Below are 16,512 nucleotides of genomic sequence, written 5' to 3' on the forward strand. Positions count from 1 at the left end.
TCATTAAACCTTAACTTATTTATCCCATAATTAATTTAATTCATAATCATAATCTAATTATAATTGTTAAATTGAATTAATTTCTTTGTGTATTTTAATACACAATTCGCCCCCTATACTACTGGGCCTTAGTGGACTCAGTTGGGCTTCCGTCAATTAATTAACATCTGTTTCTCTTTTGGGTTCCAAGTCTTATGTGTGGCCCATTAGGTTCTTATTGCTTCTAGCCGTATGCAACTATTAAATTAATTTTCTCAGAATTATATTTAATCTTTGCATAACGGAATGAGTACGTGAACTGTGATTGGCAGATCCGAAACATTCCCCCAGAGCTATAAGAAGACAGGTTGATTCTGTCATTGACCTTTCCGTATCAGTTACAGTATAATTCGATCCTTTGTCAACTACATCCTTGAACTGAATCTTATGACCATGGGCAATGTCAAGTCACATATAGCGAGACGTTCATTTTACTTGTACATGCCGAGTTAACTCCAATTAGATAGGTTAAGTGAAATCTGCATTTCAAGTCTTAAGTTATCACTTTGCAAGGATTTAGAGTCAAGTCTTCCATAAGCGATCATTGGACTATCTTCCATTTATCAGGAGCGACAAATGCTCAATCCAATGTATAACTATTCTGTAATTACTTCCTGTGATATCCAACGTCTGCTGTACACACCCCAGAGTCATCCCTGTTATGGATCGTGTTACAACAGGATCAAAGTATCACATTCCATAATCCAGAATCACTAATTAACATTCCTTTGAGTCTTAGGATTACTTATATCTATTAATACCAATGAGATGAACAGGCGACAAGGATAAATCTACCCATCCTGTTATCTCAAGTCGGGTCCCCAATCCTAATGAACTCCATTCATTGGATCCATGTAACTGTCCAGATATCTGCATATCTGAAGCTTGTGAGATCAGCTCTCTGTCTCGACAGAAAACATTGTTACATGCAAGTCTCAATAGTGTTATGTCAATCCCTATTTAAAACATATCACTTGACTTGGGGTTGCTTTAAGTTTATTAGTTTATTTTAATGTTTTGTCTCACTTCATCCTTGTATGAACACTTTATAATCACTTTAAATAAACTCGGAGATTTCCTTTTATTAGACTTATTTAGTTCTTTAAAGGAGGTTGCCTTTATACAGTTATGAAACTATATCTTATTAAAACAAATGATATAAAGAACAATTCATTTACATTAGGTTTATATCCTGGAACAATTGTCTATAGGACACTAAACCCAAACAAATATTTATCTTAATGTCTTTAGAAAATGAATCTGATGACCAATCAAACACCTATAGCAACATTCTATGTTAGAACTTTAGGCGCATTCTATGCTTACTTTGTTTTTTACAAAAAAAACAACGTAATGCTTACTTTGTCAAAAATAAAGTAAGCATAGCCTCTTTGTCAAATTTCATCATCATCCAATGGTGGAAAAAATAAAGTAACGCTTACTTTGTCAAAAACAAAGTAAGCATAACATCTACCTACAAGTTTATAGTCTTGAAGGTATTGAAAATATGAAGTGTTTAATTGTCTAAAAGTCATTTATAAAGTTCGCATTGTACAACTTAAATAGAATATGCTTATTAATCATGAATATCTATACATAAAATAGATATTAAATTATTAGTTTATAAGCTAAATAAGTGAAACATAAATACGATTGGTGGCCCTCATGCTTTTCAGGAACACAAATATAGTTTCTCCAAATAGAAATTAACCTAAAATAGAAAATTTAATAATGAAAAAAAAATTGAACAAGTAATTCCTATAATTAGTTAATTAAGAGGCATAAAAGCAACATTTAATTACACAACAAAATACGTAAACAAATCTTAGAAAGATATTCATAAGATAGATATGAAATCCTCTTTAATATTATCACTTCTTTTTACAGTTCTGGTTTTGTTATCTAATGTTAAAGTACAGGGTGCACTATTGGATATAACAAAATTTGGAGCAAAACCTAATGCAGACAGTACTCAGGTAAGTAGGTATATATAATGTAAGGTTAGATGTATGTGATGTGATTTAATTAATTAAAATATTGTTTGTTTGTTAGGCTCTGATGAGTGCTTGGAAAGACGCATGTGCAGCACCAGGTGCGACTGGGGTGCTAGTTCCGAAAGGAGTATTTAAAGCAAATACAGTCAATTTTGTAGGTCCTTGCAAAGGAGAGATGACTTTTAACCTTCAAGGAACATTACAGGCACCAGATAAAATTGAAACCCCTGGTTGGCTTAGTTTTAAACATGTTGATAAACTCACTATAACTGGGAGTGGAACTCTAGACGGTCAAGGCGAACAAATGTGGAAGACCCAACCTTTGTGTTTCAAGAAAGTAACGGCATGCAAGTCTAAAGCAATTGTAAGATCACTAGCTAACTAGATCATTCGTATTCGTATATATTTACTTATGATTCTAAGTAGCTAATTACATTTCATGATTGATTGATTGATTGTAGAATCTAAGGCTTGATTTCGTAAATACTGGTGTACTCGAAGGTATAACATCCCTCAACAGCAAGAATTTCCATATCAATATCATGTCTTGCAATGATTTCATAGTCCGAAAGGTTAAAATAATTGCACCTGCTGAAAGCCCTAATACAGACGGAATTCATGTTGCAAGATCAAAAGGAGTTACCATTATTGACACTGACATTGGTACTGGTGATGATTGTGTCTCTGTTGGTGATGGAACGGCGGACTTAAAAGTAACAAATGTGAAATGTGGACCTGGACATGGAATTAGTGTAGGAAGTTTAGGACTTTATCCAAAAGAGGAACCTGTAACTGGAATCACAGTTTCAGGATGTACCCTTACAAACACTGATAATGGTGTGAGAATTAAATCATGGCCAGACAAATACGGTTGTGACGTATCTGGTATACACTTTTCAGATATTACCATGACAAATGTTGCAAATCCTGTCATTGTAGATATGATGTATTGTCCATACAGTAAATGCAATACCAAGGTACGTAATTCCATTTCCACACCATAAGGGATTGTTTTATTTCCATGGCATATTATTTTTCTCGTATCACTAACCGTGTTTAATTATAATTTTAGGGTCCATCAAAGGTCAAGATTACTGATATTTCCTTTAAAGGCATAAAAGGTACAACACCCACTCCTGAAGCCATTAAACTCAATTGTATGCCTGGAAGTTGCAATAAAATAGAACTTGCTAACATTGATCTCAAACAAGTCGGTGGTAAAGGCGTTGCAATAGCTAACTGTAGTAATATTAAGCCAACAATTACGGGAACCTTAAGTCCTAAAGGATGTTAATATCTGCATGCACCCGATTTTTAACCTTAATTTATATAATTTTCAATGTGAGCCTGTTTTTTGCAATTTTGATTGTATATTTTTAAATGTAATATTTATCATTTCCGGCATTGTATCTCAATTTTATTGTTTCCGAATATATTAATTAGTTATGATTTTGTTTTTTTTCCATATAACTTTATATATCCATACACTTAATTATATATATATATATATATATATATATATATATATATATAATTGTTTTGAAAAATAAAAGAACACAAATTCACTAAAGTATATAAATATAATTGATGAGGACCTTATACAAAGCTTTAATTAAACATTGAATAATTTTATATTTATTTAAAATAGATTCAAATATTACCAAATTATTAAATTAATACATCATTTGCCCCTGAAGTAGTTTAAAAAGTTTGATTAGCCTTCGAACTTTTAAAGTGTCCTGATAGTCCTCTGAACTTATATAAAATGTTCAGTTAGCCCTTTAACTTGCGTAAAATATAATCAATTAATCACTCGGTTGTAAAAAAGTAAGTCAAATTCAGAAGATATGTTGCACGTGCCTTAGAATGTTATTACATAATTCATAAAATAGATTAAAACATGTTAAAAAAAGTTCTTACTTCTTCAACTATAAAACATTTTCTTCTCTAATATTAGAATCGCATATCATGACCTTGATCATTTTACTTTTTTAAGATGCGTGCAATATATCTTCTACATTTAACTTACTTTTTTACAACCGAATGATTAATTGATTTTATTTTACGCAAGTTCATAGGGCTTAACTGAACATTTTAAAAGTTCAGGGACTAATCAAACTTTTTGAATAAGTTTAGAAGGCAAATGATGTATTAAGGTTATTATAATTAATTAAAAAGCCATGAAATGAATTATGATAATTATAAAAATACCAACCTAGATTTGGGAAAATCATGAAGATTAAACCAGAAAAAATAGTTCTAAGTTAAAGATTTTTTTTAAAACACTGAATTATAATTAATTAGTATATTAGCTATAAAAAATCGATATCTAAGTCAATGTGCTCCATTTCTAAGTCATTTTTAGTTCAATTTCTGCAAGTTTATTAAATTTCAAAATGTGACATAATTCAACTTTACACGTTTTAACATTATGGTCATTAACCTTCAATTAACGTCACAAAATGACCGTTGATAACCTCAATTTAGAAAATTTCAAGAAATTTTGATATTTTAAGAAACTTTAATTCTTAAAAATTTCTTCTTGGAATCATCTAGGCGATGTTTGTTAGAAGAAATAAAGTGAATTTTTTAGAGAGAAAGCGCCAAAAATTATAGTTTTGAAATATAAAAAAAAAAATTGGTTTCATGTAAAACGGTTGTAAACAACTTTCCAACCATCATTTTAAGGCATTAGTTGAAGTTTAGTAGCCTGATATTAGAAAGTGGAAAGTTGTTACATTTTGAAGATCAATGGTCATACCGTGAAATTAGGGATAAGTGTCAAATTTATCTCTAACGTACAAAATTGTTTAAATTTAGTCCTAAGGTTTTCCAAGTAAAATAAATTTTAGCTCTACGTTATTGAAATTTTGAAAAAGTTTGTTGGATTGTTTAACTGTCACGTCAAACCTTCCAAACATCAATTGTGTCTAAGATATTTAATGTGTTACTAACGTAGTTATAAAAAAACCGGTTAAAATGGTAACAAACTAAGTCTGCCACGTATAAGTTAATTCCAATTTTTTGTCAATGTATCTAAAATGTTTCAGTTTATTGATAAACTTATCTGAGAGGTCTGATGTGACAGTTAAATAACACATAAACCATTTTTTTTCAAATTTTGATAACATAGTGTTAAAATTGATCTTACTTGGAAATTGATATCGCAATTCTTGCTAAATACTCATTCGTCATCTTCACGATCACCTGAGATCACAGAATACATCAGAAAAAGGGCCATAGTTCTAACGAACCCTCTCTAATGTTAAAGTCAGATGATATCAGAGATAATATCAAGATAACGTGTGATAAAGAAATCAAGTAATGATTAGCTGAAGTAAGATACATGAGATTGTGGAATGTCTCTGCTATTTATAGATAAAATAAAGTGTACCTGGATACGTGGCAACATCTGAAAGGTCTTTAGACCCTATCTTTCTGTGCCACTGTACTTCTGAAAATATGGAGCGTGTATTTGGAATCCAACGTGCTTATTGGTCCACATGTTTCCAAATACATCTCTGAAGACATACTTCGACTGATCAAAGTGTCTGAAGTCCTGACTTCGGCTAGGCTTCATCCAAGATTAATAACGTAGCAGGCCTTGGTGGACCTGTGCCCATTTGAGGTCTTTGGATCATAACGGGGCTTGTTAGCAAAAGCCCACATGACTTAGTACCGTATCAGATGTCCCTCTAGTGCAATTATGAAATGCTTCTAGGTTTTCATTGATCAAAATGCGGGGTTCCATAACTGACACCCAATGACATCATCGTCATTATTACACAGTCGCCTTCTTCATAAAGTTTATAATGATGACAAATGCGTTTATATTTTCCAAAGATAAACGTTTGGCTTGTCCTAATCTTGAGACTATAAATTACTTTCTGGATTTCAAAGTTTGTCTTTTTCAATTCTTCCCATCTCCGCGTTCTCAACAAATTGTAAGTTTCTGGTCTTTTCTCTTGAACTTTTTCTTCTTTACTACTTTTCTTCGAAATGGCTTCTTACTCCAAGCATGGAACCAAAAAGGTTCGAAGATCTCTTCAGTGTAATCCTGAAATCTTCCCCAAAAATCCAAAAATCTCTAACGAGATTACTGAATCCCCAATAAGTCCCGATATAAACATTGATGTTGAAACATTTGAGGCTTTAGAAAGCCCATATGAAAATGTCGCTCATGAAGATGTGGCCAAACCTAGGAAAGTTAACCCTAAGGTTTTTGACAACCTTCCACCATTTCTGAGTACCGTATGAATGCTCTTCTAGAGGTTTATCCCTGACTTCGGCAAATGACCCTTACATTGCCCAAAGAAGATGAAATGGCACATCTCCCCCCTACCTCCACCAAATTAGGTATGTTCACCTAATTCTTAGAGTGGGAAAGGAAATTTCCCATTTCACGAGGTGTAGAAGATGTTGTAACCAAATTCAACCTTTCTCCGTGCCAAATAACTCCCAGCTCCTAGTTAGAGTTGCTTAGTTTCGATAAAATTTGTTCCGACCTTAACATTTAGCTTACTAAGGCCTTATTTCGATACTCCTGGTGCCCCATGAGAAAACCTGAAGAGGATTTTATCTACTGGACCCAATCCAAGAGAAGATGTCCCTTTCTAAGAAATAAAGTCCAAAGTGTTAAGGATTTTAAGCCGAAATGGTTCTGGATAGAACCGAATGGCATGGATCCCAATAATACCTACGCAAGAGGATTTCCCTTCGTCAACACCTAGAAAGACAAACCGAATGAATCCCAAACATGGAAACCGGCCAGGTTGTTAACTCTCGAAGAAGAAACCTAGGCTCACCGAATAAGCTCATATGAAATTCAATGGAAGTTTCCAATGATGATGCAAAATCATCTGAAAGCGGAGGATATATGGGATTCTTCAGCAAGAAGTATGGGATTTTTTATCCTAATACGAAACATTTTGCAGGTGTGTCAGGTATATTTTCCCCGTTCTTGCATTTATACTTCTTTTTTTCTTGTTGCATGCATTTCTGATCATGTTTGCCATTCATGAAAAAATGATAGCTCAACTCAAGAAACTAAAGCAAGATCGTTCAGCTACGAAGGCATGGCAAAGCTATACCATCCATATTGACACTGAAAATGCTCCTTCGAAGTAGCCCTTCACCGAAGCCACTCCTTCAATTGATGCCCCATCTTCGATCGAAGTTGTGCCTTCGTAAGAAAGAAATCCTTTTGTCGAGACTGATCTCCCAGCTTCTTCTACAAAAAAAACACTAGAGATCAATGCCCAAACTGGAAAAAAAATCCCATTTTGCTCAACCACCCCTGGTTTGGTGATAAATTTGGCCACTGATGGTGATCTTTCGTCTCTAGGTGGGTTCGGTGGGAATCCGTAGTGTCACGTCCGTGTCTAAATTTCTAAAATTTATACCGTGATAGTAATATATATTATAATTATTAGGTGTGTGATATTAATTTGGTGCTATGGGAAAATTTTGGAGTTAATTTGATGGTTTTAGGTGTAAATTAAAAGTTTAGGATAATTTTTAAAAGATTATAAAAAGATGGAGGACCAAACGTGATATTTGCCAATATATATCTTCTAAATTGTTCCAGAGTTGCGGATCATCATCATCATCTTCTTGTTTTCTTTTCTTTTTCTTTTTCTTTTTCTTTTTCCTTTCAAATTCATCGATTTTCTCTGAACCGTTTCTTCACCGTTTCTTTGATTTACGGAGATTCGACCGTCCGAATCATTCGAAATTGAAACCATAGCATCCTTATACATAGTTCTAAGTCCTAACCGAAGAGTTTTTGAGTTTCGAAAGTGTTTGGAGGGAAACGTCTTAGACAGAATTTAGCGGCGAATCGATCGGGTGTATTTTGTTCAATTAGTGACCAAGGTAAGTAACTATCAACTATATTTTGAGTTTTATGTATATAGATATATATATAATCAAAAAAAAATTCAGAAATTGATATTTTAGGGTTTATACAGGTATTTTGTAAAATTGGGATTTCCATGATCTTGCTTTATTGTGAAATTAGAGTTCAAATGAAGTCATTGACTATACTTCTATGTGAATTTCAGATTTTACTTGATAATGTTGATTTAAGGCTTCATTTGGTTGATTTACATATGTATTTTTAAGGCTTAATTTGGTTGATTTACATATATACATATATGTTTTTTGTTTCAATATATATCTATATTGAACAAAATGAATTTGATGATTTCTTACGAATTGTTTTTGGATTGAGAAATCTGTTGTGGTTATTTTTACAAAAAAAGCTAATTGAAGCCAAATGATTTACGGTTATAAAATAGTTTGGAATTTGATTGTGAAAGGAAATTTGAGCATGTTATGATTTTATGATTTTATATCCATCGAGAGTTATCCGGATCGGTGGTTTTATATTTAAAGACCATGTTCAGTGAGGGACATGGCCTGTGTACACAGTCTGAAAGACCTATTGAGTATGGCAAAGAAGTGTCGGGTAAGACCATATGGGATAAGCAATGTTAAGAGACGTCTCGACTATATATGTGGTTATGGATTGATACTTAAGGGGAGAAACTTGAGGATGGATACAATGTTTTAAGTTCATTTGGATTATGTTTTCGGTTATGATTGATTTTGATATAAGGTTTTACGTTTGATTGAATACGAGTTGGTTTGATAAAACACTTATTTGATTACAAGTTGGTTTTATAAAACATTTATTTGATTATGATTTGGTTTGATAAAACGTTTATTTGTTTTGATAAGATGAATTATATATATATAAAGTTATATCAACTTAAGTTTTGAGTATATTTTATAAGGTTTTGATTAAATCCCTTTATAAACGTATATATGTAGCTATGTTAAGTAAAGTTAGTTTTTTTATGGCTTATAGTTTCTTACTGAGATTTTTGTCTCACTTTTTTTTAAATGTTTTAATGTTTTTAGGTGAGAAAGTACATGATATAGAGAAGGTTACCGACCGTTTAGGCGGGGTTTGGAAGTTGGCTGCTTATTGTGAGAATTATGGTTAGAACTTTGGTAGTTCAATTGTAATATAATGGCGTTGGATAATTTGGAGACTCTTAAGTATCGATTATGATCTTTCTATTTCACGCCCGATGCCGATTGAGGTCGTTTAGAGTCGGGTGTGACACGTAGGACTTTTTTTAAGATAACATACGTCATTGCTGAATATTTATTTCACTGTTATTTTAGAGACCTGCCTAAATAAAAAATGGTGAAATGTGCTTTCTTTTGTCTCCTGTTAATGCAGCCTTCCTTCAATTGGGCAATTGAAGATGCATTATCTTCATATATTATAGTCGGGGTTCCTTTACCTAATGATAAACCATATGATTCTTGTATATGCTTAGTTAATGATCTTAGCCAAACACATTCTCGCCTTGCTTCATGAATAACTATTAACTCGGTATGATTTGAAGAAGTAGTTTTAATAGTTCGCTTCATAGAGCGACAAGATATAGATGTACTTCCATATGTGAATAAATAGTCTACTTGTGATCGAGCTTTTATGTGGATTATATAAGTTAACGACATCCGCATAGCCAACTAATTTAGGTTCAGATTAATATGCATAAAATAAACTGTAATGTCCGTGTCCAAAAAATTTAATCTTCTTATCTTGATATTATATTATATTATACATTTGATACATGTGTCATGCATATGTCAAACTTGTAACAATACATGTGTCAACTACTAATTTAACCTCCATATAAAATGTCATATAAAAAGAGGGAGGAGGATATGATAAGGAGAGAAAGAAAAGGTGAAGGGGAGGTATGGAGTTATTACAAATAAAAATGGAAAATTTACATTTTCCATTATTTATGGTATACTTCTCATTCCATACTTGATATTGCCATTTCTTTTCGATCGATATGATCGGTGTTAGTAAATTTCAGTGTACTAAAGTTTGAAAGGGATCATATCAGTGCGATATTCCGATGATATTTCACCGACGAATTTTTGGATGACCGATGACGACAGTCAATGACCAACGACGATATTTCGGTAACTGTATTTTAGACCGAAATTTTTTTTAAAATTTTTTAGGTATGATTTTGAGCAAGTTCTGTTCTGGTACTCGTTAAATTTTAATAGGATTATGATTAGTAATTTATCAAGTTTATAGGTTTCTAATAAAAATATAAATTTTAAACTAGTTGTCCTTCACATGTATTAAAGTTAAATTCGGTATTAATGGGCTTTTAGCACCGTCACGAGTTTAAAGGTATAATTGGTCCAAATTAACTACACCGGTTCAAAATTACTATCTTGGTGACTTTAATTCTTAGAATTGTCAACTTATGATTTTTTTATGGAAATATATTATTTAAATTATTTACTTTTGATTTTAATTGTAAAATGATTAATTTGAAGTATAATTTTATGCTTGTGGTATTTATTTGAAAATTGGATCGAGAAAATAAATTTGACAATCTTATGCGAATTGTTTTTGGTTTGAGAAAACTGTTGCGGTTGTTGTTATTATTATTTATGTGATTTGCATTGAAGTCCAAATGTGATTTTTATGAGTTGTGATATTTTGAAAGATAGATAAATGGTTTTGTCCATCTAGGATTGTCCAGCTTAGTAGTTTGAAAGACCATACCTCAGGGTGGTATGGCCAGAGTGCACGGTTGGTAATCCTAACGTTAGGCAAAGATCAAGATATCTCGATTATTGATATTGTTACTGTTATGATAAACTACACGTGTGGAATTCGAGAATGGACACACGAGTTTTGTATTACATTTTGGCAATGTGTGATGATTTGAAAAGCATATTTCATACCAAGCTTATAATATTTTGTTACAGATTTAATAAAAAAAGTTTATTTGGTTACGAACTGGTTTGATAAAATGTTTATTTGTTCATGAGCTAGTTTGATAAAACGTTTATTTGATTTGATTCGTTTTGATAAAATAATTTATATATATATATATAATATATTTTAAGTAGATTATTAAAAAAAAATTGGGATACTAAACATCGGTTTATGCACAATAATGAAAAATAAAATTGTATAGTAATAAAGTAAAATATATAATTAAATTGTTAGCGTGTCAATCAACGTGTCAATAAGTTAAGATAAATACCTAAAATAGGTAGAACTACGTGTCTTTGATTCTCGATTTTAAAGATTAAAAGATATTCAGAATGCGTAGGAAGCTTGATAAAAATTATCAAGTTCAAGCCAAATAAATAAATAAATTTTAGATAGACTGAGTAAGCGTTTCTTATGATCTAAGTCAGTCAATTTGTAGAAAAAATATTTGCATTTTCGATTCATAAGCGCTCGTTATCTTGTCTCTCCATCGTACCCGATGCCGTTCAGGGTCGTGCGTGACATAAACTCAAGTCAATAGTTCCTTAAACATAGAGGAATATATTCTTAATTCCATTATAATGTCTCCATGTAGGTGCAGAGATGTATCTGGATATAAATTGACAGAAAATGCTATATCGTTCATCATATTGTTAGCAAGATACATTAATGCACCTATTGCACTAAGATATGGAACTTTAGGACCAAGAATCTCTTCCATGTCTTCTCGAGGTCAAAAATGATCTTTATTTACATCAAGTGATCGAACTACCATTGGGTTATTCGATGCATGTGCTTTTTCCATGTAAATCTTTTAAGTATATTTTCTGTGTAAGTCAATTGGTGAATAAAAATTCCCTTTTTTAGGTGATCAGTTTGTAAGCCAAGATAAAATTTTGTCTTTCCAAGATCTTTCATCTCAAATTCCTTTTTTAAATAATCCATTACTTTTGGAATCTCTCTAGAAGTTCCAATAATATTCAAATCATCCATATAAATAGAAATAATGGAAAATTCATTTTTGGATCTCTTTATGAAAACACATGAACAAATTTGATCGTTCTTATAACCATCTTTCAACAAATATTGACTAAAGTGATTACACCACATACGCCTACATTGTTTCAGTCCATACAAATACCTTTGTAACTTTATCGAACAAAGTTTTCATTTTTCACATTTTTCTCGCAGTTCAAATCCTTCTAGGATTCTCATATAAATACCATTATCAAGTTAGCCATATAGATAAGATGTAACTACCTCCATTAGGCGCATGTTCAATCTTTCTTTTACTACATCCATTAGGCACATGCTCAATTCTCTTTCTAACAAATGCCCCTTTTTGTATCCTATGGGTTTAACACCTTCTAGTATTCAGACTACTAGTCCAAAAACCTCACGTTTGTTTAGAGAATTCAATTCTTCTTGGATTGCATCTCTAAATTTTTGCCAATCATCTCTATGTTGACATTGTTGAACGGATTTTGGTTCATGATCCATATTTTCATCTATAATGTTCATTGCCATATTATATGCAAAAATATGGTCCACAACTATTTCCTTTTGATTACATCTTTTTTTAAAACTAACATAATTTATTAAAATCTCTTCATTTTTAACAACTTCGGGTGTTTGCACTATATATATTCTTAATAGAATCATTCTTATCATTGAACAATTTTATTTTTCTAGGATTTTTATCCTTTGAACCACTAGGTCTTCCACAATTTAGACGTGTTTAAGAATGATCATCGTGTTTTACTTTAGGAATTTGAATACGAATTGGTGCATTAACTGCTGGTATTTGTGATTTTTTTACTCATTTTGGATCAGCAAATGCATCTGGCAACTAATTTGCTAAATTTTGAAGATGAATTATTTTTTGAAATTCCTATTCATAATCCTTTGTTTTAGGATCCATCTGAGAAATTGATGAAGCTTTTCAAGTAATCTCATAAAAATCATATCGTGTGATGATAATAAACATACATGTGACCATCTAGAAGAAGCATCAACTAAAACCATAAAATACATAAATGGTCAACGCGGTAGATGAACGCTCAACATATATCGCATTGAAGGCATTTTAAATGACAGTGATTCAATTCGAATATTACCCTTCGAGGGTCTTATAATTAATTTTCCTTGCGAACATGTAGCACAAGAAAACCACTGCTTTGAAGAATCTCATGGCTCTTCAATTGATGGACATATGCATTTCTATAATTTTTCTCATCATTACAAAATTAGGATGACCCGGTCTATCATGCTATATCTTATAAGTATCTAAATTTGTAAACTTCTGGTTTACTAGAAGATTTGCTTCAATTACAATTGCTACCTAATTTTTTTACTTTTAGTTTGAATTTCTATTATAATTGCTACGTAATTATTATATTTAACAAATTGAATTATTAAGTATTAGTTTAGAAAAATAACGAAATAAATAGGTATCTTCATGAGCATCCCCATTACACATTGGTGCTATGACAATATTTATCTTAATGAATTTAGAAAAGGAATCTGATGACCAATCAAACACCTAAAATAACATTATATATTACAACTTTATAGTACTTGAAGGTATTGAAAATATTAAGTGTTTATTTGTATAAAGTTCGCATTGTACAAGTTAAATAGAATATGCTCATTAATAATGAATATCTATACATAAAATAGATATTAAATTATTAGTTTATAAGCTAAATAAGTGAAACATAAATAGGATTGGTGGCCCTCATGCTTTTCAGGAACACAAATATAGTTTCTCCAAATAGAAATTAACCCAAAATAGAAAAGTCAATAATGAAAAAAAATTTGAACAAGTAATTCCTACAATTAGTTAATTAAGAGATATAAAAGCAACATTTAATTACACAACAAAATACGTAAACAAATCTTAGAAAGATATTCATAAGATAGATATGAAATCCTCTTTAATATTATCACTTCTTTTTACACTTCTGGTTTTGTTATCTAATGTTAAAGTACAGGGTGCACTACTGGATATAACAAAATTTGGAGCAAAACCTAATGCAGACAGTACTCAGGTAAGTAGGTATATATAATGTAAGGTTAGATGTATGTGATGTGATTTAATTAATTAAAATATTGTTTGTTTGTTAGGCTCTGATGAGTGCTTGGAAAGACGCATGTGCAGCACCAGGTGCGACTGGGGTGCTAGTTCCGAAAGGAGTATTTAAAGCAAATACAGTCAATTTTGTAGGTCCTTGCAAAGGAGAGATGACTTTTAACCTTCAAGGAACATTACAGGCACCAGATAAAATTGAAACCCCTGGTTGGCTTAGTTTTAAACATGTTGATAAACTCACTATAACTGGGAGTGGAACTCTAGACGGTCAAGGCGAACAAATGTGGAAGACCCAACCTTTGTGTTTTAAGAAAGTAACGGCATGCAAGTCTAAAGCAATTGTAAGATCACTAGCTAACTAGATCATTCGTATTTGTATATATCTACTTATGATTCTAAGTAGCTAATTACATTTCATAATTGATTGATTGATTGATTGTAGAATCTAAGGCTTGATTTCGTAAATACTGGTGTACTCGAAGGTATAACATCCCTCAACAGCAAGAATTTCCATATCAATATCATGTCTTGCAATGATTTCATAGTCCGAAAGGTTAAAATAATTGCACCTGCTGAAAGCCCTAATACAGACGGAATTCATGTTGCAAGATCAAAAGGAGTTACCATTATTGACACTGATATTGGTACTGGTGATGATTGTGTCTCTGTTGGTGATGGAACGACGGACTTAAAAGTAACAAATGTGAAATGTGGACCTGGACATGGAATTAGTGTAGGAAGTTTAGGACTTTATCCAAAAGAGGAACCTGTAACTGGAATCACAGTTTCAGGATGTACCCTTACAAACACTGATAATGGTGTGAGAATTAAATCATGGCCAGACAAATACGGTTGTGACGTATCTGGTATACACTTTTCAGATATTACCATGACAAATGTTGCAAATCCTGTCATTGTAGATATGATGTATTGTCCATACAGTAAATGCAATACTAAGGTACGTAATTCCATTTCCATACCATAAGGGATTGTTTTATTTCCATGGCATATTGTTTTTCTCATATCACTAACCGTGTTTAATTATAATTTTAGGGTCCATCAAAGGTCAAGATTACTGATATTTCCTTTAAAGGCATAAAAGGTACAACACCCACTCCCGAAGCCATTAAACTCAATTGTATGCCTGGAAGTTGCAATAAAATAGAACTTGCTAACATTGATCTCAAACAAGTCGGTGGTAAAGGCGTTGCAATAGCTAACTGTAGTAATATTAAGCCAACAATTACGGGAACCTTAAGTCCTAAGGGATGTTAATATCCGCATGCACCCGATTTTTGACCTTAATTAATATAATTTTCAATGTGAGCCTGTTTTTTGCAATTTTGATTCTATATTTTTAAATGTAATATTTATCATTTCCGACATTGTATCTAAATTTTATTGTTTCCGAATATATTAATTAGTTATGATTTTGCTTTTCTTTTCCATATAACTTTATATATCTATACACTTAATTAGTTAGAGGGTAAATTACACCCATGGCCACTGAACTTTACCCATTTTCACATTATGGCTACTCAACTTCATTTCTTCCTGGTATGGCCACTGAACTTTACACTTTTTAACACCGGTGGTCATTTAACGTCTCAAAACGACCATTGACGGCTAAAATTAAAAAATCCAAAGCGTTAATGATATTCTAAAGAACTTTAATTCTTGAAAATTTTCGTTTTGAGATCATTTAGGTGTTGTTTAGTTATGAGAGAGAAAGTGACTTATTAGAGAGAGAATGCTCCAAAAATATGATTTTTGAAAATAAAAAATGTGGTTTCATAGTAAATGTCGTTCTGAACAACTTTAATTCTTGAATATTTTCATTTTGAGATCGTTAACGATCATTTTGAGAAGTTAGTTAAAATTGAGTGGCCACCGGTGTTAAAAAGTGTAAAGTTCAGTGGTCATACCGGGAAGAAATGAAGTTGAGTGACCATAATGTGACAATGGATAAAGTTCAGTGGTCATGGGTGTAATTTATCTGTTATATATATATATATATATATATAATTGTTTTGAAAAATAAAAGAAATAAATATAATTGATGACCACCTTATGCAAAATACAAAGTTTTAATTAAACATTAATAATTTTATATTTATTTAAAATGGATTTAAATATTACCAAAATATTAAATTAATACATCATTTTTCTCTGAATTTGTCTAAATAGTTTGATTGGCCTCTTAAACTTTTAAAGTGTCCTGATAGCTCTCTGAACTTCCATAAAATGTTCAATTAGCCATCTGAACTTGCATAAAATATAATCAATGAATCACTTGGTTGTAAAAAATTAAGTCAAATTCAGAAAATATGTTACACGTATAACACCTTATAGGTAGATTTTTTTTAAAAACTAGACTATTCCTTAGACAAAGCATTTATTAATACTTATACTCGTAGCAATATTAAACACATACACATTAATATATACTTATATATACATAAATTTTACAACTTATTTAGTCCCAAAATTTTACTTATTCTACATGCTTATGATAAGAGGAGAGAGTGTGAGATGAAACCCAACAGACCGACCTTTCA

The 16,512-nt window shown here is 31.6% G+C and overlaps 2 protein-coding genes across 2 annotated transcripts; both read left to right on the plus strand.

The window, feature by feature from the left end:
* The first annotated feature begins 1,874 nt into the window (after nt 1-1,874).
* Nucleotides 1,875-3,440, plus strand: LOC136217076 (exopolygalacturonase-like). The gene is made up of 4 exons (XM_066003654.1): nt 1,875-2,015; nt 2,092-2,397; nt 2,495-3,010; nt 3,106-3,440. Exons 1-4 carry the CDS (start codon nt 1,890-1,892, stop codon nt 3,325-3,327), a joined length of 1,170 nt encoding a protein of 389 aa, XP_065859726.1. The 5' UTR covers nt 1,875-1,889; the 3' UTR covers nt 3,328-3,440.
* Nucleotides 3,441-6,032: 2,592 nt separating this feature from the next.
* Nucleotides 6,033-15,285, plus strand: LOC136217535 (exopolygalacturonase-like). Its single transcript, XM_066004118.1, has 5 exons — nt 6,033-6,251; nt 13,857-13,913; nt 13,990-14,295; nt 14,397-14,912; nt 15,008-15,285. Exons 1-5 carry the CDS (start codon nt 6,033-6,035, stop codon nt 15,227-15,229), a joined length of 1,320 nt encoding a protein of 439 aa, XP_065860190.1. The 3' UTR covers nt 15,230-15,285.
* The last annotated feature ends 1,227 nt before the right edge of the window (nt 15,286-16,512 follow it).

The sequence above is a fragment of the Euphorbia lathyris genome, chromosome 2 (assembly GCF_963576675.1).
Source record: "Euphorbia lathyris chromosome 2, ddEupLath1.1, whole genome shotgun sequence".
In the NCBI taxonomy this organism is placed as follows: Eukaryota; Viridiplantae; Streptophyta; class Magnoliopsida; order Malpighiales; family Euphorbiaceae; genus Euphorbia; species Euphorbia lathyris.